The 25,185-nt window shown below is 43.0% G+C and overlaps 1 protein-coding gene across 3 annotated transcripts; it reads right to left on the bottom strand.

Annotated features, from left to right (window-relative positions):
• Positions 1–244: 244 nt before the first annotated feature.
• On the bottom strand, positions 245–24,626 carry LOC130273275 (protein QNR-71-like). Of its 3 annotated transcripts, none has more exons than XM_056519774.1 (11): positions 24,465–24,626; positions 14,416–14,568; positions 14,200–14,343; positions 13,957–14,121; positions 6,378–6,536; positions 5,759–6,109; positions 5,352–5,513; positions 5,173–5,275; positions 4,895–5,097; positions 3,482–3,569; positions 245–508 (listed from the first exon to the last, which is right to left on the bottom strand). In XM_056519774.1, the coding sequence occupies exons 1-11, from the start codon at positions 24,529–24,531 to the stop codon at positions 376–378; spliced, it is 1,728 nt and encodes a 575-aa protein (XP_056375749.1). In that variant the 5' UTR covers positions 24,532–24,626; the 3' UTR covers positions 245–375. The 3 variants fall into 3 exon arrangements, with proteins under 3 accessions (XP_056375749.1, XP_056375751.1, XP_056375750.1); XM_056519776.1 differs by lacking the exon at positions 24,465–24,626 and adding an exon at positions 21,901–22,035; XM_056519775.1 differs by lacking the exon at positions 24,465–24,626 and adding an exon at positions 21,412–21,463.
• Between the last annotated feature and the right edge of the window lie 559 nt (positions 24,627–25,185).

Below are 25,185 nucleotides of genomic sequence, written 5' to 3'. Positions count from 1 at the left end.
CTCCTGGTGAATGTGTCAGTCCGGCTTGCAAGCCACACCCCCATCTCACGAAGACGGGACATGGGGTCAGGCTATGAGGATTGAATAGGACGACAGGATATGAAGTCAAATGCTTCCTCCTTTGTTGATTTTCCTCCCCAACTAGGATTAGGAAGGGCATGTTCAGAGGTCAGGTCCAATCAGATATTTAATACAAAGCCAGGAATAAATTTGAAGAGAAGTCTCAGTCTTAGACAAGCGACACTTTAAATAAAGGAAACACTTTATTGACAAGCATTTCTAATACAGCTTTAACACAGATGAGGAACCAAGCAGCAGAATACCAATACATGGCAGACAGTCAAGTAAAATAGTATCATATTATTGAAGCCTTTTTCAGAAGAGAAGAGGATTGTGTTCATTGTCTCTTTTGAAGAGAACATCTTTGATCTGACTGAAGTAGACAATGATTCCTTGGCCACTTATTTCATCTGAAGCATTTGCTATAGGTTTGTGTTCTTTGTGTTTCCTGGAAAGGGTGGGGGGGGGGGGGGGTAGAGAAATAAAACATACATAAGTTAGGGGCATCTGCAGATTAGATTGCCAATGCATTCAACATGCACAATTGCAGTATTAGATGTAAAACTGCCACTTCAACGTCATCCTCCCTCCAACAAGGTGTAGGAGATTTAATATTTGTGAATTGCCTCATTTACCAAAACCTACTCCTTACCCCAGAAGAACAGCCCTAAAGTCTTCGCAGCCATGTGTCTTCCTATCCTGCTGCTATCTACTGCCTCCTGTAAGATTAATTCCATCTGTAGCAGCATAGAGACTAATGCTATGTTCACACAGCAGAATTTCTGAGCTGGAATTTCTGAATATTCCTAGGGAATATTCAGTTTGTAAATTGCACTGTAGCACAGTCCCATCGATTTCCATGGGATTCTGCCATGATATCAGACACTTAGACCACTATGGGAATAGGGCTGCAGTACTCCTTTACATTTTAGGTGGATATTCACAGTATTATTGAAAAGGTCTAATAAAAACCTGATTTACATATTGTAATTTCCCCAAGTTGAGAAGTCCAGATCAATATGCCCAAAACCAAAAAGGTCAAATTTTGACTATTACCTATCACAGCTCAGCTTTCACATCCTAATGAGCTCTGGAAAATGAAAGCTAAGCTGTGATTGGTTGCTATGCCTGAAACCACAACTGTCTGGTTTAGACTACATTGATAAATTGGACTTTGAGCTTAAAGGGGGTACTCCGGTGAAAACTTTTCTTTTAAATCAACTGGTGGCAGAAAGTTAAACATATTTGTAAATTCCTTCTATTAAAAAATCATAATCCTTCCTGTACTTAGCTGCTGAATACTAGAGGAAATTTTTTTTTTAATGCTCTGATAACGTCAGCAGAGAGAACTGTGCTCGTGATGTCATTATAACAACGCTTTATTTATTGTTGTCCTTAGTGGGATTTGAACCCAAGTCCCAGGCACTGCAAGGCAGCAGTGCTAACCACTGAGCCACCATGCTGCCCTTAGCATACATCTGCTATGCATGGTTGCTAAAATGGACAGAGATGTCAACAGAGAGCACTGCTTGTGATGTCATCAGTGTTCCAAAAATAAAGAAATTTCCTCTGTAGCATTCAGCAGCTAATAAGTACTGGAAGGATTAAGATTTTTTAATAGAAGTAATTTACAAATATGTTTAACCAGTTGATTTAAAAGAAAAAAAGTGTTTCACCCGAGTACCCCTTTAAGGTTAGAGTCACAGACGCTGTAATTTGCTGCATATTTTCATACCCAAATTTAAGCTTCATGCAGCAAATACCTCTGAGATAGAATTTGTGTGCATGTAGGTCTCCTATATGCTTCCATTTCAGTTGGAGTGCTGTTGTATAGATCTTCAAAATTACCTGGACAGAGATTGAAAGCCCCCCCCCCCCCCCCCAGTAAGCTGTAGGCAGCACATGGTCCTAGGTAGTCTGTGTTCCATGTGGTACTAGCGAGTGCTGACAAAACAGTTGCTACAACAGTAGATCTGAATCAGCTAATCTTGCTCTATATTATGCCATGGAGTGGAGTGTTAAACTCAGGTGTTAACTTTTAGCATTTCATGTATATTTAGTATTTTACCTTAGATAGTAAAAGTATGTGTGGGACATTGTGAAAGGGGGGGGGGGGATGTAACCCATTGTTAAACACACCTAGACACAGGTGTGTTTAACAATGGGTTGTATTTGCATTCTATTTATCTGTATCTCTGGCCATCTATTTGAGATGCCGGAGAAGCATCAATGGCATTGTACAAGGATGTTTGTGTATACAGGTGGCCACACTATTCCTTTACATCAATAACAATTCTAGTAAATTGTTAGCCGTGATGTCATTTAACTAGACACGTGACTAGCCCTGATCTCCATACACACACCCACCAGTCATCATTAGATATTATATTTGTTGGGCGGATCTTTAAGTCAGAAAACAAGCTAAAAGCAAGTGTAAGGAGGAGAACTAGAGGGAGGACAGACAAAACTGTCAGACAGGACAAAAGCCCATCCTTCTCTGCTAACCGGTTATGACTACAGGCGTTCATTGGACCCCAGGCAGCCATCTTTTGTTCATCCAGAAGTACTCTTGGTAAGATACACAGGTTTCTTATTTGATTAAAGTTACCTCATTTTAATTTGGACAATTATGTTATGTATCTGGGCAGACCAGGGTGATATAACCTCAATTATGAGATGTAATAGTTTATAAGCCGCACCCCCTTCTACTGCAGATGAATGGGGCACATCATATGGAGTTCAATGCAATGATCAGATTGTATATTAGCATAGTCTGGGATCCAATCCTCTGCTCGTACACGACATAATTGCCACGAGGAAACTTAATTTAAGTCTTCCTAATTAGTAGCGTACTATATATTATATATTTAATACCATATCTTACCAGAGATAGGTGTGGTTAGAAATGGGCGGGGTTTACTCCCATTTTATACACAAGTGCCCATTTGATATCATGTAATGATCTCTATACAAAGTAATCTATTGATATCTGAACTAACCTACTTCTGTGACCAAGTTTAATCTTTTTAAATAACTTAATACAACATTGATTTATATCTGACATTAAGTCATTGATAGACCATAATATCAGTGAGATTATATAAAGAATACTCTGCGTTATTATATTGCAAAATTTATTTACCACTACTTCAAAGAACTCATAGCTGGGAACATAGTCTGGCCCAGATATGGTGAATTTCATAGTTTGTATATTTTTGGCAATTCATAACGGTTATAATATTTCATATTTTTGTTGACCATAATTCATAAATTTGTTATTAACACTGACAGTTGTAAATCCTATATCCAACCCGTTGGGAGTACTTTGTTTTATTTGTAAAAATTAAGTAGAATTTGAATACACACACACCTCATGTTTTGCCCAAAACTAAGTGTTTAAATAGAGAGATTATTAACTCACTTGTACAAGGAAATGCCAATTACCACAGCAACAACGCCAACCAAAGCTAGAGAAAGGAGTACTGCAGAAAGAGCCTGTAGTTTGGAACCTAGAACAGAAAAAAAATTAAAATAAATAAGTTTCCTGGAGCAGGGGGGGGGGGGGGGGGGGCTGTGTTGCTGCCATGAACACTGTTTGGGTGGCTGTTGCCTCAAGGGTTCCCAGCTAAGTCTCAGGTCTATGTATTGCTATGCATGTGCATTCTTCTATACATGTCTTCTGCATGCACTGAGCCAATAAGTGAAGGGGTTAACTGTCCGTACCCAAAATACGACACTGTGTAAAGCTGGTAAAAAATGTCACATGCCTACCCTTCAGCCAGTTTAAGGCCAAGTGCTGTCCTGTCTCCACCCTAGTCTCCAGGGGAGGGACCTAAAGCATGTGTTCATTTGTTCCCCGACTAGAGGCCAGATCCTAACACCCAGTAGCCCTCACCTTCAGTAGGAGTCTGCCTCCAACCACAGTATTCCAGGACATGTCCCACTACAGGGGTAGGACCAACACAAGTTGATGCTTTAGAGACAAGAGCAAAGCTGACAGGCCCCTTTAGCAAAGTAAGGTATCCTCTGAGCCGGCCTGTCCAAAGCTACGGACTACTGTTTGGAGTCTCCCTTCTGGATTTCCTCAGGTTAGTCAAGTCTCAAAGTAACCCAAGAAAACAAGAGGCGAGGGAGGGAGCCTTAGCAAGGTTTACCACTGCACACCCCCCGAGGTACACTCACATGGACAGCTGCCTGAACAGTACAGCCAAGTCAGTCTAAAGTAAAATCTCAAGTTGTAGTCTAAAATATCAAGTATCTAATCTCCTCCTGCAAGTACAGCGTAGTACAGGCAAGAACTGCCAAACACCCATTAGTCCAGCACATACCACTAGGTATAGAGAACCAGTCTACTTAAGACTTCATGTCAAACAATTCCCAATTCTATATTCTTCATTGTTGAAGGACAGTGACATACTACCAGCTATGGCTGTGTGTCCATCACTAGAGATATTCCCAGTCTGTAATATTCAATCTGCAACATCAGTAAAGAACAAGCTGTTCTCCATATTGTAGCTCCTGGTTTTAAGACAATTCCTGGGGCTTTGATACAGATAGCTACTTTATTTGAAGTAGTGGTTAGTGGGAACGGTCAGTTAGCTACAGGGTTACACTTCAGCCTGTGGACACTGCATCCCTCAGTCACACAACTACAACCCTACTGGTGGAGTCACAACCCTGGCAACCAGCCAGCCAAGTGTTCATTTCCATTTTTACACCAGACCCCTGCTCACTACATATCCACACAATTTTAAACTTGTGTAATGAATGTTGCTAAAAAGGTGTGACCTAGTTTAGGCTGTTCTATGCACACTATTAACTAGGCATCACTTACCACCATTAACAGACACCAGCGTACTAGCAAGACCCAAACTTGCACTGTCACTCAGTGTAATATTGACGCAGTAAGATCCAGGCTGAAAGGTTCTTCTTAGGGTCAGTAAGCATTGATCTGAAGATGGAACCGAGTCACAGACAATGTCCTGGGGAATCATGCAACTAGCATCTGAGACTATGGTGCAGGCATCTGTAGGCAGGCTGAAAGAACAGGGGTCATCTCACCTATGGAACGGATTTATCAGTTTTACAGAATTTGTATTTGCACAGACATACCTTCCTTGGCAAGTCACCACAAAGTCAATTATGGAGTTTCCAGTCTGAGATGTAGATACTTCAACATTGGTCATTTCCACAATCTTAACCTCAAGGATTCCATCTATAGAGAATAAAGGGCATCAAGATTCTAGCAATACACATTTCAGAACCACCAGTATACTAGTCAGACAACTCACCTACAACTGTGATGTTTGTGCTGTAATATCCATATCTGTATATGAAGCAGCCAGGAGCAGCAGTTGTATGTGCAGTGGTTATATGAGCGGTCGTAACATTTGGCATCTCAGTTGTCAGTGGAAAGGTTTCAGTCTCGAATGGTGGTAGTTCTGTTGAGTTACCTGCAACAAAGAAAAAGCCAAGCTATACCAAGGCCTTATGCCCATGTTATATATTATACAATCAGATTGAATACAAAGGAATTCAGCTCCACTACAAAAGCCACCCCTTGCACAACTTTACTGTATTATGGCAGTATTCCAAGTTCTAACATGAGACCACCAATGGGACATCATGAAACATCCGCTATGCCATGTGCATGAGGTCCAAACAAACGTCAATTAATATATTAGTTGTCACAACTTACCAGTTGAATTAGTTGTGGTGATTGTACTGGTGGTAGTTGGGAGATGTGTTGTAGGGACTGGAGTTGTTGGTGTTACAGGATTACATGGACCAGGAATGGCTGCTTTAATGGTCAACATAGCAGTATAGTTTCCAAACATGTCATAGGTATGATTAGAAAGCGGGTTATTGGAAGAAAAAGATCCATTTCCATCCCCATAATCCCAGTCAAATTTCAATGTAGATTTATTAAGGTAGTTGCTTGGATCATGGATTAGGATGTCAAAGTCAATTGGAGAATCCTTTATGAAGAGTTGGTCTGAGGAATTCTTGTCATTCTTCTGGGAAAACTTCACATAAAACGGAATTTGGTCTAATATATAAGTAGAAAAAAAAAAAAATAAAAAAAAAAATTTAATGACCCACTACTGAACTTTCTATTTTTGGAAAAACATTTCAATGCATATTTGGAGTGTTGCCACACTTGTGAAAGCTGCCGAACAAGGGCATTTTTCTTTAGTATGCCATAAAGTTTATGCCCTTGGTCATTTAAGAGTCACATTGATGTTTGGAACAAGTTTTAGAAATGTGCATGCAATGGTGAGTAAGATATGGTAGAGCTCAAAAGTTTCACAACTTACCAGTTATAACATAAATACTACTTGCTTTAGCAACCGGGTAGTGTTTCCAGTGTCCTTTCCTGTATACAGTGACCTCAATCATTTGTGTGCCAGTTGTGATGTTTGTAGTATTTATGGACAGAACAGCAGAAGATCTTCCATTCTTTGTGTAATACTGGCCTGAGGAGAGAGAACACAAGTCTTCAGTCTAAAGTATATGACTAAAGAGTTAACGGCAGCATTTAAAGGTGTACTCCACCCTTAGACATCTTATCCCCTATCCAAAGGCTAGGGGATAAAGAGGTCTACCCCCTTTAAGACAATGACCACTATAGGAGCATTGGCAATACAAAAGCTTTGCTCATACATCAGTCCCTCTTGATGGTAGGAAAATATCCTATCGGCCAGATAGCTGATCACTCCTTAACTGCAGGGACCCAATGACAATAGCCATGTACTGTACTCATGGCCCCTAGGAGTTAAATTGAGCAGCAGCTAGCATATACAGCAGTTAAGTATTGAATATGTTACTTTCTCACTTAGGATAAGGTCACACTTAGCACATCTGCGCCTATTTGACGCTGCAGATGTGCTACTGACCGCCCCTAGAGTCAGCCTCCTACTTTGCCCAAGTGTCCCGATTTGTCTGCTTGTAGCAGCAATACGCCGCTATGAGTAGACAGAATGAGCTGCGAGTCCTCCGCAGCGTACACATACCTCACGCTGCTCGGCCTGGTGTACTCACAGATACTGCCCATGCGACTTGCAGTAGCGTATTGCTGCTATGAGCAGACAAACCAAGACACTTGGACAAAGTAAGAGGCTGACTAGGTGCAGTCAGTAGAATGTCCACAGCATCAAATATGCTACTAATGCGCTGTGTGTGACCTTACCCTCAATTTCCAAAAGGTGCTGTTGACATGAAATTTTCACGAAATGTTTGTAGCTAGGCCTGCGGGATATATTGCAACGGCAATCGTATGGAGATTTTTGCCAATTGCGATATGTCGATTTACCTATTCTCCGGTGGTGGCATTACAGTGGTTCCGATGACTGCAGTAGGGTCTCCTGTGGTGGCGAGGATTGGCGGAGCAGAACTACCTGACTGCACTCCCCTACCTTCATTGGCAGCAAGGCTTGGCCCAGCAGTCCACATGATTGCGCTCTCCTCCTGCGATTGGCCATCAGGCGAGGTTAACCCAACCACGGCTGGCTACCGTAAATAAACGGCACAGCCACGCGGCAGGTAAGTGAAGCGAGCCCAGGAGCTGAGCTCGTTTCATACTGGCTAATGCTGGACACCACCAATCCGGGTGATGTCTGGCATTAACCCTTTAGATGCCGCGATCAAAGTTGATAGAGGAGTACAAAATGCCAATATCAAGTTCCAGTAGCTCAGTGGAGCAGATTGGGACATCCGTGGTAAAATCCACAAAGGTCCTGATAAGCTGAGAGGACAAGCGGAGGTTCCCTACCTGCCCCTGGCTCATCCGATCTGCACTCTAGTAATGCTGGCAGGGTCATCAGCCAGTAGTAATGGAGCACCGATAACACTGATCAATGCTGTGCTATGGGCTCCTATGGCACAACGTTCTGTACTGGGCCCGCTGTTTAATTTATTTATCAATGATATAGAGGATGGTATTAACAGCTCTGTTTCTATCTTTGCAGATGACACCAAGCTTTGTAGCACGGTACAGTCTATAGAGGATGTGCATAAGTTACAAGATGACTTGGATAGACTAAGTGTCTGGGCATCCACTTGGCAAATGAGGTTCAATGTGGATAAATGTAAAGTTATGCATCTGGGTACTAATAACCTGCATGCGTCGTATGTCTTAGGAGGGATTAAACTGTCAGAGTCACTGGTAGAGAAGCATCTGGGTGTACTTGTAGATCACAGACTACAAAATAGCATGCAATGTCAGGCTGCTGCTTCCAAAGCCGGCAGGATATTGTCATGTATAAAAAGAGGCATGACTCGAGGGACAGGGACATAATACTCCCCCTTTATAAAGCATTGGTACGGCCTCACCTGGAATATGCTGTTCAGTTTTGGGCACCTGTTCATAAAAGGGACACTGCGGAGCTGGAAAGGGTGCAGAGACGCGCGACTAAACTAATATGGGGCATGGAACATCTTAGCTATGAGGAGCGATTAAAGGAGTTACAATTGTTTAGTCTTGAGAAGAGACATTTAAAGGGGGGGGGGGATATGATAAACATATATAAGTATATAAATGGCCCATACAAAAAATATGGAGAAAGACTGTTCCAGGTTAAACCCCCCCCCCCCCCCAAAGGACGAGGGGGCTCTCCCTCCGTCTGGAGAAGAAAAGGTTTAGTCTCAAGGGGGCGACACGCCTTCTTTACCATAAGGACTGAATTTATGGAACGGTCTACCTCAGGAACTGGTCACAGCAGGAACAGTTAACAGCTTTAAGACAGGGTTAGATACATTCCTGGAACAAAACATTAATGCTTATGCAGAATTATAAAACTACATCCCTTCCCCTTATCCCCTTCCCTTCAATTCCCTGGTTGGAGATGGACAAAACGTAAAACTTAAAACTATAACAGGATTGCAAATTTTTGGTCACTTCAGATACCAGAACCTGTACGCCCGTGGGAATTTCGGTCCCCGCCGCGCGGGGATCGGGCCGGGGTGACTGCTGATATCAGCAGGCCATTAGACCCCAATCTAGATGCGACCACCAATAGCAGAGCGGGGTTTACTTTCGGTTTCCTCGTCCTGCCCACCCACAATAGGCGGGGCAGGACGGGGAAACCGACAGGGACCGGCGCCGAAGATCCACTTACCCGTCGGCTGCTCCCTGGATCCAACGGAAGCTGGTGAGTTACTTAGCAACATCTGGAGGGCTACAGTCTGAGACCACTATAGTGGTCTCTAAACTGTAACCCTCCAGATGTTGCAGAACTACAACTCCCAGCATGCCCAGAGAGCCGTTTAGGCTTGCTGGGAGTTGCAGTTTTGCAACAGCTGGAGGTGTACAGTTTGAGACTGCAAAGTGATCTCTATACTGTGCACCTCCAGATCTTGCAAAACTACAACTCCCAGCATGCCCAGACAGCAGTTTGCTGTCTGGGCATGCTGGGAGTTGTAGTTTTGAAACATCTGGAGGTGCACAGTTTGGAGACCACTGTGCAGTGGTCTCTAAACTATAGCTCTCCAAATGTTGCAAAACTGCAACTCCCAGCAAGCCTAAACAGCAAACAGCTGTCTCTGCATGCTGGGAGTTGTAGTTGCGATCCCTCCAGCTGTTGCATAACTACATCTCCCAGCATGCCTTTCGGCGATCAGTACATGCTGGGAGTTGAAGTTTTGCAACAGCTGGAGGCACACTGGTTGGAAAATACTGAGTTAGGTAACAGAACCTAACTGAAGGTTTTCCAACCAGTGTGCCTCCAGCTGTTGCAAAAGTACAACTCCCAGCATGCACGGTCTGTCAGTACATGCTGGGAGTTGTAGTTTTGAAACAGCTGGAGGTTTGCCCCCCCCCATGTGAACGTACAGGGTACATTCACACTGGCGGGTTTACAGTAAGTTTTCTGCTTCAAGTATGAGCTGTGGCATTTTTCACCGCAGCGCAAACTTCTAGTGGTAAATTCACTGTAAACCCGCCAGTGTGAACATACCCTAAAACACTACACTAACACATAATAAAGGGTAAAACACTACATAAACACCCCCTTACACTGTCCCCCTAATAAAAAATAAAAAACTTATTGTACGGCAGTGTTTCCAAAACAGAGCCTCCAGCTGTTGCAAAACAACAACTCCCAGCATTTCCGGACAGCCACTAACTGTCCAGGCATGCTGTGAGTATAGCAACAGCTGGAGGCACCCTGTTTGGGAATCACTGGCGTAGAATACCCCTATGTCCACCCCTGTGCAATCCCTAATTTAGTCCTCAAGTGCGCATGGCGCTCTCTCACTTCAGAGCCCTGTCGTATTTCAAGGAAACAGTTTAGTGCCACATATGGGGTATCTCCGTACTCGGGAGAAATTGCACTACTAATTTTGAGGGCTTTTTTTTCCCCCTTTTACCCCTTATGAAAAAGAAAAGTTGGGGTCTACACCAGCATGTTAGTGTAAAAAAAAAAAAAATAATTTTTATTTTTTTATTTTTTATTTTTATTTTTTTACACCAACATGCTGGTGTTCTTTACTTTTTATTTTCACGGGAGGTAAAAGGAAAAAACAAAAAAAAAAAACAACATTTTTAACGCAATTTCTCCTGAGTACGGAGATACCCCATATGTGGGCGTAAAATGCTCTGCGGATGCACAACAAGGCTCAGGAGTGAGCGCACCATGTACATTTGAGGCCTAAATTGGTGATTTGCACAGGGGTGGCTGATTTTACAGCGGTTCTGACATAAACCACAAAAAATACACACATGTGACCCCATTTTGGAAACGACACCCCTCATGGAACGTAACAAGGGGTATAGTGAGCCTGAACACCCCACAGGTGTTTGACAAATTTTCATTATAGTTGGATGGGAAAATGAAAAAAAAAAAAATTTCTCACTAAAATGCTGGTGTCACCCTAAATTTTTCATTTTCACAAGGGAAAATAAAAAAAAAAAGCCCCCCAAAATTAGTAACCCAATTTCTTCTGAGTAAGAGCATACCCCATATGTGGATTTAAAGTGCACTACGGGCGAACTACAATGCTCAGAAGAGGAGGAGCACCATTGAGCTTTTGGAAAGAGAATTCGTTGGGAATGGTAGTCAGGGGCCATGTGCATTTATAAAGCCCCCCCCCCCCCCCCCCCCGTGGTGCCAGAACAATGGACCCCCCCCCCCCCACATGTGACCCCATTTTGGAAACTACACCCCTCACAGAATATAATAAGTGGTGCAGTGAGCATTTACACCCCACTGGCGTTTGACAGATCTTTGGAACAGTGATCCGTGAAAAGGAAAAATTTAATTTTCCATTTGCACAGCCCACTGTTCCAAAGATCTGTCAAACGCCAGTGGGGTGTAAATGCTCACTGCACCACTTATTATATTCTGTGAGGGGTGTAGTTTCCAAAATGGGGTCACATGTGGGGGGGGGGGGTCCATTGTTCTGGCACCACGGGGGGGGGGGGGGGCTTTATAAATGCACATGGCCCCTGACTACCATTCCAAACAAATTCTCTTTCCAAAAGCTCAATGGTGCTCCTCCTCTTCTGAGCATTGTAGTTCGCCCGTAGTGCACTTCAGGTCCACTTATGGGGTACCTCCATACTCAAAAGAGATGGGGTTACAAATTTTGGGGGGTATTTTCTGCTATTAACCCTTTTTGGGGAAACGCACATTTTAGTGAAAAAAAAATTTTTTTACATATGCAAAAGTCGTGAAACCCCTGTGGGGTATTAAGGCTCACTTTATTCCTTGTTACGTTCCCCAAGGGGTCTAGTTTCCAAAATGGTATGCCATGTGGGTTATTTTTGCTGTTCTGCCACCATAGGGGCTTCCTAAATGCAACATGCCCCCCAAAAACCATTTCAGAAAAATGTACTCTCCAAAATCCCCTTGTCGCTCCTTCGCTTCTGAGCCCGCCGAACACTTTACATAGACATATGAGGTATGTGCTTACTCGAGAGAAATTGGGCTACAAAAATAGGTATACATTTTCTCCTTTTACCCTTTGTAAAAATTCAAAAATTGGGTTTACAAGAACGAGAGTGTAAAAAATAAAGATTGTGAATTTTCTCCTTTACTTTGCTGCTATTCCTGTGAAACACCTAAAGGGTTAAAACATTTAATGATTGTCATTTTGAATACTTTGGGGGGGGGGGGTGTAGTTTTTATAATGGGGTCATTTGTGGGGCATTTCTAATGGGAAGACCCTTCAAACCTGAACTGGTCTCTGAAAAAAAGCGAGGTTCAAAATTTTGTGAAAAATTGGAAAATTGCTGCTGAACTTTGATGAGTTACTTTTGGAAGACACCAGAGGGCTTCAATTTTAGGATGAAAACAAAGTAGACATATTGGAAATGTGAATAAAAAAAAAATCAAATAAAATAAAAAAATATTTTGAATATCCATTTTCCTTACAAGCAGAAAGCTTCAAAGTTAGAATAATGCAAAATTTTCACATTTTTCATCAAATTTGGGGATTTTTCACCAAGAAAGGATGCAAGTTACCACAAAATTTTACCACTATGTTAAAGTAGAATATGTCACGAAAAAACAAATCTCAGAATTAGAATGATAACTAAAAGCACATTCTCAGTGTACCCTCCTTGTGGCTGCCCTGCACAATAGAGCAATGCAACAATGACAGAGTGTGGAGACTACACTATACCAGGCACATGAAATGCAGAGGAGGAATCTAATGCGCGCCCCCCCCCCCCCCCCCCCCATTTCATAGCCTCCCCTCTTATGTTCAGTCAATGAACATTAAGTTGGGAGAGTTGACTTGATGAAACAAGGAGATTGGACATGAAATAGGGGAATTTCACCATTTATTATATCACAATCGCACATTTTTCCCCATATCGTGCAGCCCTATGGGTAACCCAAGAAATTTGTACATAAAACAACCAAAACAAATCTCAGAAGTTGAGGAGTTGTGTAATGTGAAGTGAGGGAGAAAAAAAACTTTTTTTTTTAAAGAATAGAATTTGCTCCCCTAGAATGAGGCACAAACAACTGAAGTCAGTAAAGCAATCTAGTCCCTTGTCAGTGCAAATCATCAGCTAGTTCAGTCCTACCTGATGGCTACAAAAACGTCTCATTCCCAAGGTGTCACGAGACATCTCATGATGGGTAAAAGCAGAGAGCGGTCTCGACCTCTGCAACCTAGTTGTTGCAAAACATTATGGCGTTTGTTACAGGTGCATTTCATGAGTATCAGTGATCTCTGTTGGGGCCATTTTATGCAAGTGGAAAAACAATGCGGGACATTTATCAATGTTTGTTTATGTATTCTTTTTTTAGTTAGTTATTTTTCTCTTCCATTTTATTTATTTATTTTTTGTTTATGTGCTACTTTAGCAACTGCTTTCAGCCTGTTGCTAAATTTTTCACATAAGCAATTTTCCTTTTTTTGCTTTGGTAGTGGCTTTTTCTGCTCCATGTCTGAGCTGGAGTAAATTTAGTAGCTTTTTTTCATGCGATGTCTCACTGTCGCACTTGATAAATCTCTGACAACTGCAAGGCAAAAATCACTTTTTGCTTTGGTAAGCAAGATTTTTATTTTTTGCTTAGGACACTGAACAAGCAAAAAGTGGCAGAAAAAAAAAGCGTAGGCGCACGTGCAATTTTAGCGAAAATTTTAAGCAAAAAAATAAAAAAACACTAAATGCTTTGATAAATGTCCCCCAATGATGTCACTAGAAATTTGCCTTGACCAGATGCTCCTCGTAAGATCGGACAGAACAATGCATGTGACTAGTTTCTCCATACAGGTGGTGTGTTAAAGTACAAATTAAAAGTATTTAATATTTTCCCCGTGTCACATCACAGCTTAATTTCTGAACGTGTTTTGGTTTCTCTGCATGTATGAATTACTTGGGATCAAACCAACATCTGGTGAAGCTTGTGGGTCAATAGCATATTTGTTGAGAAATAAACTTGCCTTGGGTAGAGAAGATGTAAATGAAGTTGTGTCGCCTCCAGTGGGGGTGATGTGGGAATGGTTTTCCATCAGGAAACTTGTTGGCAAAGCTGCAGTTTCCTTCGTTACAGAAATGTATCCACTTGGTCCAGTTATATACATATTGGTCTGGGAAGTTGGAGGAAACTATATAAAAAAAAAATATATATATATTTAGCCAGTATGACAGTGAAACAGTACAGAGTTAGGCAGTTAAGTAGTTACCATTTCCACACCCTCTTTCATAAACTATGTCTCCATCTTCATTTTCTTTTTGACATCTAGGTAATTGCAGGGTGACAGCGAAAGTGATATTTGACCCTATCAGCGCAGGGCTGTCACTGGTCAACAACGCCTTTACTTTACCATCTAGAACAAAGAATAAGTAATTTTAGTCATATGCATGGGTCCATTCCATTGGGAATATAGATTGAGCAATACCTCTCCAGCAGTTTTCCCATCTGGCATCATCAGACTTCCAGGCAGGGTAGAGTTTCTCATCCCAGGAGTTGGTATCAGGAGACCACCCATCTATATGGTTACTGTGCCCTCTAGAGCCAGGATCCCTTCCAAACTCCATGACATCCTGAAACCCTGTTAAGGTACACATTGAGGAGCATAAAGCAAAAACTGATTCCACCCCCTATTCCCTCATAACAGTAAAAATGCAGCGACATTCTGTAGTACAAGTCTCCAGGTTCCAGAAAGGTGCACAGTTGTACCACTTCTCACAGTGTGCCAAAAATACTTTTCTGTATTAGAAAATGCAAGGTTCTCATTTTCTTAGCTTAAAAATAAATGTTTCAGTATAAAGCCATATTCATTTGCGTATTAAACTTTGTAAACCCATATTTGGGGTGGGTAAGGGATTTATTAATTATTGTGCAGCTTTGCACAGTTATTCCTCCTGCCTTTTTGGCATACTTACAAAATTAAGGCACACAGACTGAAATTTTGTACAAATTAAAAACTTGAAGTATGTCACTTTTCTAAGGCAAAGCAGAAGTGGTATGAATTTGCATTTACCTTTTTGAGAAAAATAAATATCTTCCACTGCAATGTCAATGATTCACTGCATTTCAATGTCAGTTTAGCACAAAGTGTCTGATTTGAAGTTAAGCCAAAAGTCAGACAATGTGGTGGACCACCGGTGTATGGTGGGACCACAGGTGTAGCAGTGAGTGGTGGGATCAGATGGTATTAACCCCTAGTGTTCGTGACTCCAGTGTTTTAGGGTTCAGGACCACCACACGCCCCGGATTCTCCGCTATCCCAGTTGCTAGTAGCGAAATGAGCCCACAACCATTTATGGTCAAAACATTTCCCAGAGAGGTGGCCAGGACCCGGAAGGACCTCACAGCTTTCTGGACCAATATACTTGTAGTTGACTTGAAATTAGACTTTACTATGTGCAGGACTTGACTACTTTTAGTGACAGCAGACAGACTTGAGACTTCCTGGAATGACTAGCTTTTTTATGGGGGGGGGCAGACGGGACCTTGCAGGGAAGCCCCCAGTTCACTGAGGGTCTCAACCTGACAGGGCCTACAGGACCATCACAATAAATCTCCCCTACATATTGCAAAACCAAAAAGGTATGTATATCGGTCTAGACCAGTGTTTACCAACCTTTTTCGGGTCGGGGCACACCTCGAAAAAATATATAAAAAAAAAGTCCGCGGGGCACCGCTACAGAGGTTGACAAGCAAAAAAAATAAATAAAAATAAAAAAAGGGGGGGGGGGAATGGTTAAAAAATGCAATGCACTATATCTATTTATCAGTGGGTATGTAGTTTAAAGTGCTGCTTTATACAGCAACTCACCAATGACGTCTTCTCTAATTTGCAATGTTGCCTTCTCTTCTCCATCTGGTCCAGGCCATCATCACGATTTCTTCCGCACAATTCTTCACCGGTAAACCTGCAAAACAAATCTATTAGGTGCCGAACTTTTTTTTTTTTTTTTTTTTTTTTTTTTTTAAATGGGTGACAGAGGGGTGTAGAGGAGCGGAGACAGAGGGGTGTAGAGGAGCGGACATGGGTCGACAGGAGGGTGAACATGGGTGACAGGGATGACAGGAGGGTGGACATGGGTGATGGGGGGTGAACGGGAGTGAAAGGGATGACAGGAGGGTGGAAGTGAAAGGGATGACAGGAGGGTGAACATGGGTGACAGGAGGGGGTGAACGGGATGACAGGAGGGTGGATGGGGGGGTGAACATGGGTGACAGGAGGGTGCACAGGAGTGAAAGGGATGACAGGAGGGTGGACGGGGGGGGGGGTGAACATGGGTGACAGGAGGGTGCACAGGAGTGAAAGGGATGACAGGGGTGATGGGGGGGGCGGGATACGGTGGACCTGGGTGATAGGGGAGGGGTTGGACAGGGTTGAAAAGGTGTAACAGAGGGGTGGAAAAGGTACAGTACCTTAAGCAAGCCGGTCCGCGCAGCTTGCAGGTCCACGGCAGGCACGGGAGTCCGGCGCAGGTGAAGATCGTTCCGCCCCAGGGACCCATTTTCGGCCCACTGCACCGCAAGGTAGAAGGGGGACGCTGTGTGCGCACGCAGGCTTCCCTTCCCCCCCCCTGCGCCGCCAGTCATAAGCGCGCAGGCCGGGGCGGGATATTTAAAAAAAAAATTAAAAAAAATAAAAATCACAGCAAAATCCCGCGGCACCACGGCCAGTGGCGAACGGCACACACGTGTGCCGCGGCACCGCGGTTGGGAATCACTGGTCTAGACAGCTGGCCAAACAATATAAATTTAGGCTTATTGAATATCCTTATTAACCCCTTAAGAACTCAGACAATTTTATTTTCACATTTTTGTTTTTTCCTCCTACTCTTCAAAAAAATAAAAAATATATTTTCATCCACAGACTAGTATGAGGGTTTTCTTGTGCGTCCAGTTGTCCATTGTAATGCCATCACTCACTTTACCATTAGATGTATGGCACAACCAAATAAATACCATTTATGTGGGAAAGAAAGAAAACCACAATTTTGCTAATTTTGGAAGGTTTTGTTTTCAAACTGTACAATTTACAGTAAAAATGACACGTGTTCTTCATTCTTTGGGTCAATACAATTAAAGTAATACCCATGATTACACTCTTACTGATGCGCAAAAAAAAAAAAAAAAAAAAAAAAAAACTTACCAAATTAGTAAGTTTTACCCCTACAGGACCCATGACGTAACGTTACGACACCCTGGGTCTTAAGGACCAAGGACGTACAGTTACGTCATGGGCAGTTCTGGTCCCCGCCGTGCGGGGATCGGACCGGGATGCCTGCTGAAATCATTCACCCCCCCATGTCAGCGATTTGCAGCTATTCCGGCGATGCGGGTCACGTGTGACCCGCTGATACAAGGTGATTGGGGGTGTATGATACACCCACCATCTATGGGGAGGTGGCGATTTCGCCACCCCCCAGGATCGCTGCTATTGGCTGGACGATCAGCCAATAGCAGCCGGCAGGGGAGGAGTTAACAGCATCCTCCTGCAGCTCCCGCGGCTGGGTTCAGTCAGAGCTGCTGGAGGAAGCCGGGGACGACCCCCCCCCCCCCCCCCTCTGCCGAGATCGGAGCCCCCAGAGAAGAAAATCCCCCCATAGATCAGGGAAAGGTAGGGTAAATAGTAAAAAAATCTAGTTAAAAAAGTTTTCAGTGTGACCCGGGCCCTATTAGGGGTTCAGGGTGCTGCATTAGCCCCCCCCCCCCTCCCCATTTTTTTTTGGCTGCAGCGTTTACCCCCCCCCCCATATAACGGTGTGAGATTTCTAATCACACACTGTTATATATAGTATACACCAAGCACACACACACACAGTACATAAACCCCCCCCCCCCCCCTTTTTTCAGTGACAGTTTTGTCAATCGCATGGTGAAGCAGACGAATCTGTACGCCAGGCAGTTCATCGCCCACCACCCCGATTCTTTTTTGGCCAGGTCCAATGAATGGTGCGCCATTGATGCAGCAGAAATTAGGACATTTTGGGGCCTCTTGCTGCATATGGGCCTGGTCAAAAAGCCCAATGTCAGACAGTACTGGAGTGGGAACATCTTATACCAGACCCCGCTTTACAGTATGGTCATGACACGGAGGCGGTTCAACGCCATTTGAAAATGCCTGCATTATGCAGATAATGAGGCATGTCCACCCCGAGGTGATCCCGCCTATGACCGGCTTTACAAAGTGAGGCCGGTCATCGATCACTTAGGGGCCAAATTTTTGGAGGCCTATGTACCCCTCAGGGAGCTCTCGGTTGATGAGTCTCTTATCAGTTTTAAGGGGAGAGACTCATCTTCTGCCAGTATATTCCCTCGAAGCGGGCGCGGAATGGCGTGAAGCTCTATAAACTTTGTGAGAGTACCTCCGGGTACACTCAAGTTTAGAGTGTATGAGGGATGAGATTCCCGTATTGAACCCCAAGATTGTTCCCCCACTCTGGGTGTTAGCAGGAAAATAGTTTGGGAGCTTGTGCACCCAATGCTGGATAAGGGTTACCACGTATACGTAGACAACTTTTAGACCAGCATCCCTCTGTTCACATCCCTTGCCGCAAGATCCACGTTCGCTTGTGGGACCGTGCGGAAAAACTAGAGAGGCCTCCCTCTAAATTTTGTTAAGACACCTATTTCCAAGGGCGAGTCCCGTGCCCTTGCGAATGAAAACCTGTTGCTGGTCAAGTATAAGGATAAGAGGGATGTCCTTATGCTGACCACTATTCATGGCAATGGCAGCTCACCTGTCCCTGTGAGAGGTACCACAACACCGGTCCTCAAGCCCGATTGTATTCTGGACTACAATCAGTAAATGGGGGGAGGTGATCTTTCTGATCATGTCCTCAAGCCATATAACGCCATGCGGAAAACGCAGGTATGGTACAAGACCGTTGCGATCTACTTGGTACAGGTTGCCATGTACAACTCTTTTGTACTGTCCCAGTACGCTGGCAACACAGGGACATTGCTCCAGTTCCAAGAAGAAGTCCTAAAAGGTCCTGATCTTTGGCGACCGGGAAAGAGCAGGCTGGACTTCCCAAGGAACTCAAGTAATAGGTGCCAGGATCGTCCCAGGCCAACACTTTCCAGGTGAGGTCCCCCACACTGGAAAGGAGGGACGAGCCCAGAAAAGATGCAGAGTGTGTTACAAGAGGGGGATTTGGAAGGACACCACCACTCAATGTGACACTTGCCCAGATAATCCGGGCCTCTGCATTAAGGATTGCTTCAGGGAGTATCACACTTCCATGGAGTTCTAAATTTTCCCTCTTCATTTTAATTTTCCACAATTTGACCCAAATGTACCAAGTCCAGAGTACATTGCAAGTTTTAACCCCATAAAACCCACTAAATTGCCCCAAAAAAAATAAATTTTATATAATATATATATATAAAAAGATAAGACCTCTGGGGGTATTTTTTTAAAATAAAAAAATGGTCATGGGTCACTGAGTCACTATCATCGGGGACTTTTTAATGTTGCCTCAAATGCGCAGCGCTCTCTATCCATCTGAACGGGGTGCGCATTTGAGGCAACAAGTTAGGGACGGCCACACATCACATTCCAGAATGATAATTCAGAGCATAGGGTTTGGGGGCGGGCATATTTTTTGTTTTGGCTATGCTCTGGGTCATCATTCTGGGAACATAATCTGTTTTATACTTTTATGTCCCACTGTACCCCAGTTATTTACCCCATGTAATGCCCCTTGAGGGGGGGGGGGGGGTCCCACTGTTCTGGCTCCATAGGAGAAAGCCAAAGCTCAAGGACCCTGACTGATCTCCGGCACCTCTGAGACCAGTGTGCATGCTGTTTACGCCCAGACTTGAGGAAACATTTCAGAAAAATGTACTCTCCAAAATCCCCTTGTCGCTCCTTCGCTTCTGAGCCCGCCGAACACTTTACATAGACATATGAGGTATGTGCTTACTCGAGAGAAATTGGGCTACAAATATAAATATAAATTTTCTCCTTTTACCCCTTGTAAAAAAAATTCAAAAATTGGGTCTACAAGAACATGAGTGTAAAAAATGGAAATTGTGAATTTTCTTCTTCACTTTGCTGCTATTCCTGTGAAACACCTAAAGGGTTAAAACGCTGACTGAATGTCATTTTGAATACTTTGGGGGGGTGCAGTTTTTATAATGGGGTATTTCTAATATGAAGACCCTTCAAATCCACTTCAACCTGAACTGGTCCCTGAAAAATAGGGAGTTTGAAAATTGTGAAAAATTGGAAAATTGCTGCTGAACTTTGAAGCCCTATGGTGTCTTCCAAAAGTAAAAACATGTCAACTTTATGATGCAAACATAAAGTAGACATATTGGAAATGTGAATAAAAAAAATATAAAAAAAATTGGAATATCCATTTTCCTTACAAGCGCTTCAAAGTTAGAAAAATGCAAAATTTTCAATTTTCTCATAAAATTTTGGGATTTTTCACCAAAAAAGGATGCAAGTATCGACAAAAAGTTACCACCATGTTAAAGTAGAATATGTCACGAAAAAAAAAACAATCTTGGAATCAGAATGATAACTAAAAGCATCCCAGAGTTATTAATGTTTAAAGTAACAGTGGTCAGATGTGCAAAAAAAAAAAAAAAGCTCTGGTCCTAAGGTGTAAAATGGCCTGGTCCTTAAGGGGTTAAAATCCCTCTATTTTGAAGACCTATAATTTTCATTTTCTGTATAAGCAGGAGTATGAGGGCTCATTTTATTGCGCCTTGATCTTTACTTTATTGATACCATATTTGCATATATAAAAAACTTAATATATTTTTGGAATAAATTGTAAAACAAACTGCAATTTTTAACTTTAAGTACGGTAACATTTTAATAGTTTGGATATTTATGCATCCAGCGATACAAATAAAATCTATTTACATACACTTTTTGGGGTGGAATGGGGAGAATTGGAAATTTTTTGTTGTTGGGGGGGGGGGGGGGAACTCATTCGATTGCTAATTTGCTAATACTGTTCAGCGCTATGCATAAGGCATAGCACTGATCAGTATTATTGGTCATCTTCTGCTCAATCTCAGACCAGAGCAGAAGACCCGTGGAAGGCAGGTGAGGGGATCTCCGACTGCCATTCTGGATGATCTGATCTCCGCGGCAGTGCTGCGGGTGATTCGATCATCCATTTTAGTGACCGCAGCAGATGCCTTGATTTGTAATGATCACGGCATCTGAGAGGTTAATGGCAGATCTCCACACGAATGCAGTTATCGGCTGGTCCCTGGCTGCTATCAGCAGCCGGGACCTGCCGTGCATGACCCAAACATCACTCCGATGCTCGCGGTAACGTATGGGACGTAAATGTACAACCTGTGCATCAAGTACCACCGTACCAGGATGTACATTTAAGTCCTGCGTTAAGTGGTTAAAAAGAATTCATTTCCTTGCAGACACATGGGGGAGATTTATCAAAACCTGTCCAGAGGAAAAGTTGCCGAGTTGCCTATAGCAACCAATCAGATCGCTTCTTTCAGGTTTTGAAAAGGCATCTAAAATATGAACAAAGTGATCTGATTGGTTGCTATGGGCAACTTAGCAACTTTTCCTCTGGACAGGTTTTGATAAATCTCCCCCCCCCCCCCCCCCATGTGTCTGCGAGGAAATGAATTTGTTTTAACCACTTAACACAGGACTTAAATTTGATAGCATCACGAGATTCCCATATAAAACAGACATTCCATTATAAATATGGGATAAGGTAAGATCTGAAGATTGTTCTGACCAGGTTAAGGTAAAGTCATTGGGAACCCTGGATTGTACGCAGAGTATTTTCTGCATTTCTAGGGTATTTTCTTGTTTGCTTTAGACTTTGTGCATACACTGAGGTCTACAGCCTGCAAGGGTTAACGTTTTGCAGCAGTTGGTATGTAGGTCTTGTTCTCCAGTAGAGATGAGCGAACTTACAGTAAATTCGATTCGTCACGAACTTCGGCTCGGCAGTTGGACTTTCCCTGCGTAAATTAGTTCAGCCTTCAGGTGCTCCGGTGGGCTGGAAAAGGTGGATACAGTCCTAGGAAAGAGTCTCCAGCCCAACAGAGCACCTGAAGGCTGAACTAATTTACGCAGGAAAAGTCATCAACTGCCAAGCCGAGAAGTTTGTGACGAATCGAATTTACTGTGAGTTCACTCATCTCTATTCTCCAGTCTTGATATTGTCGTAGGAGGCTAAAGTAGTGAGTCTAGGTCAGTGTTTCCCAACCAGGGCGCCTCCAGCTGTTGCAAAACAACTCCCAGCATACCTGACAGCCTTTAGCTGTCCAGGCATGCTGGGAGTTGTTTTGCAACAACTGGAGGCACCCTGGTTGGGAAAACACTGGTCTAGGTATTGCTAATAGTGTAAGTAAAGTTCCAGCACCCACCAAGTATATTCAAACACAAGGAGCTTTATTGCATTAACTTTTAAATCAAACAGCACGAGTTGCGTCCTGTATGATTTAAGAGTATATGCAATAAAGCTCATTGTTCCCAAATCTACTTTGTGAGTGCTGGGACTTTAAATTTACACTGTTTCTGGACCTGATCTCCTCCTCCCCAAAACAGAAGTGCTGACCAACTTATATACTAGGTCCTGCTAATGTCAGGCATAAACACCCCACCCTTACATCTTGACAGGAGGATAGAGAGATAGAGAGATAGAGAGATAGACGCCCTGGGGGGGGGGGGGGGGGGGGGTGTAGGGTAGTTGGGATGTTGTGGTAGGTAAGGGGTTAATGTTAACCCTATAGTTCGTGACGCCAGGCTGAGGGCTGGTATGCTGAGGTAATTCTCCGGACTATCGCCGCCCTTCCCAGAAACTATAGGTGCATGTAATAAAATGACTGAAGGTCCACAAGGTACTTGAACAAACTTTACTTAAGTGCTTGCAGTACATCCAATGAACAATGACAGTCTCAGGCAAACAGTCTCTATAGATCTCAATGACTGACAATTGTTGCGGACCTTGAGCGATATTAAAAGTCTCTGAATTTAGGGTAGTTATTGCAGATCCGTCCGGATTTACGGGATAGATAAGGTCCTGTGATCCTGGAGAGTGCGTGGGGATTGATACACAGTAATTAGAAGTTACCGGCCATCGCCACAAGGCTCAGGCCTAGACTCATAGATCTCAACAGCGCAGATGCTTCTTGATTGCTTGCACAGGAACAAGAAAGCGAGAAGATGGCCGCCGCTCCTTAAAATGGGCAGGGGGCGGGGCTAATCTCATTGGTCCGAACACCTATTACACAGTGTGATAGGTTTGACTACGTCACAGGGACCTCAAGCAGAAATACCATAGAGTTCTGATCACATGACCGCTATGGCAAGCCAATTAGCTATTTATTTACATTTATACAATCCTATAGACATAAATCCCAAATGGTTACTATCTGGATAAGAGGTGACTAGGGGTGAACTAGACAATTGGGACCCACAACATACATAGAAGAGATAGAAGAAGAGAGAAGAGGATAGAAGAGAGAAGAGGATAGAAGAGAGAAGAAGATAGAAGAGAGAAGAAGATAGAAGAGAGAAGAAGATAGAGATACACATATACACACACACATATATATACACACCATATTTAACTATATTATGAAGACACCCCCCCCCCCCCCAAATGTGTCAACATTTATAGTGACCACATCTGAAGTTTGACTCTAGCACTTGAACTTTTTGGCTCATACAGACCAAAACAATTGCCAGGAAGGCACATCGAGACTCAACAGGACAAACTCTGTGCACAGACTTCGGGATCTATGCTTTAGACAGACTGGGGGGAGATTTATCAAAGGATTTAGACTGGTTTTTCCTGTCTAAATTTGTCGCACAGAAAGTCGCAGTCTAAATATGTGCGACTTTTCTGTGACTTTTGCAGTAGAGGATTTTTAGAACATGATGCATGCTAGTCTATTTTAGACGGAAATGCATTGGTGCTGAATTTATCAAGTGCGACAAGTCGCATCTGCCCAAAATACGCTGAAATGTCAGACCATGTTGGAGCAGGTCTAAATGTAGTTTAAGCTGTAGACCCTGAAGTCTGAGCACAGAATTTTATCAAGGGCTGTGAGACCTTTGATAAATTAGGAGCACAATAGACAGGAGACTACCACATACGCTGGTCTATAAGCATACCCAGAATAGACTAGATTAGGAAATGTCCCCCACTGTATTTAAACCTGCTCCAACATTTCGGCATACTTTCAGCCGATGCGACTTGTCACCTTTGATAAATTCAGCACCAATGCATTTTCCAATGTGTTTTCATCTAAAATATAGACTGGAATGCATCATGTACTAAAAATCCTCTAGAGCAAAAGTGGCACAAAGTTAGACTGTGACTTTCTGTGCGACAAATGTAGACAGGAAAAACCAGTCTAAATCCTTTGATAAATATCCCCCAATCTCTCTGACTAACTTGCCAACATACTTTCTGGGTCTTATAGTAAAACAGTAAAATAACAGAAAGGGTGTTAACCCCTGACACTCACGTTTTCCTCCCTGAATGCCTGAGACCAGGCAGAGCACCACCAGCCCCTCCACTACTGCAGCCAGCATCTTGGAAGGTGAATGAGCTGCTCAGGGATCTGCGCACCAGCATTTAAATGGGACTCAACAGGTCCCAGCTGGGAGAACTAGCCGTCAGTGCCCAGGATCCCTCCTCCTGTTTATGAGCCATGTGACAGAATGAGGCTCCATTCACATTGCGTTTTTTGACTTCAGTTTAACTGATGTGTTTAACATATATATTTAACTGATGCATTTTAAAGTGTTTTTTTTTTACTCCCTTTTTTACACATGTTTAACAGATACCTTTTTTTTTATAACATCCGTTTTTGGTGAATTTCCTATCAGTTAAACATATCAGTTTCTGTAAAATTAGATGAAATGGTGGGCAGTTCAATGGGTGGTCCTTTGTGCTTCACTATTCCATAGAAAGGTGCTGAAATGCTTCCTTCTGTGTTTTTAATACTAAAGTCCAGAATTTCAGATTTTTTGGTCACTTCATATAGCAGAAAACAAATTTAGAAAAGCAATCAAAAAGTCCTATAAAAACAAAAATGGTGCATGAAAACTACAGATCACGGCCTCATACAGCCCCATATATGGAAAAATTAAAGAGTTATAGGGTCAGAAAATAACAATTTTAAGCGTACTCATTTTCTTTCAAAAAGTAAAAAAAATTTTTAACCACTTAACGACGCAGGACGT

This window comes from Hyla sarda, chromosome 5 (genome assembly GCF_029499605.1).
Source record: "Hyla sarda isolate aHylSar1 chromosome 5, aHylSar1.hap1, whole genome shotgun sequence".
Taxonomy (NCBI): domain Eukaryota; kingdom Metazoa; phylum Chordata; class Amphibia; order Anura; family Hylidae; genus Hyla; species Hyla sarda.
The sequence above is the reverse complement of the archived record's forward strand: the minus strand, read 5'-3'. Positions and strand labels throughout refer to the sequence as shown.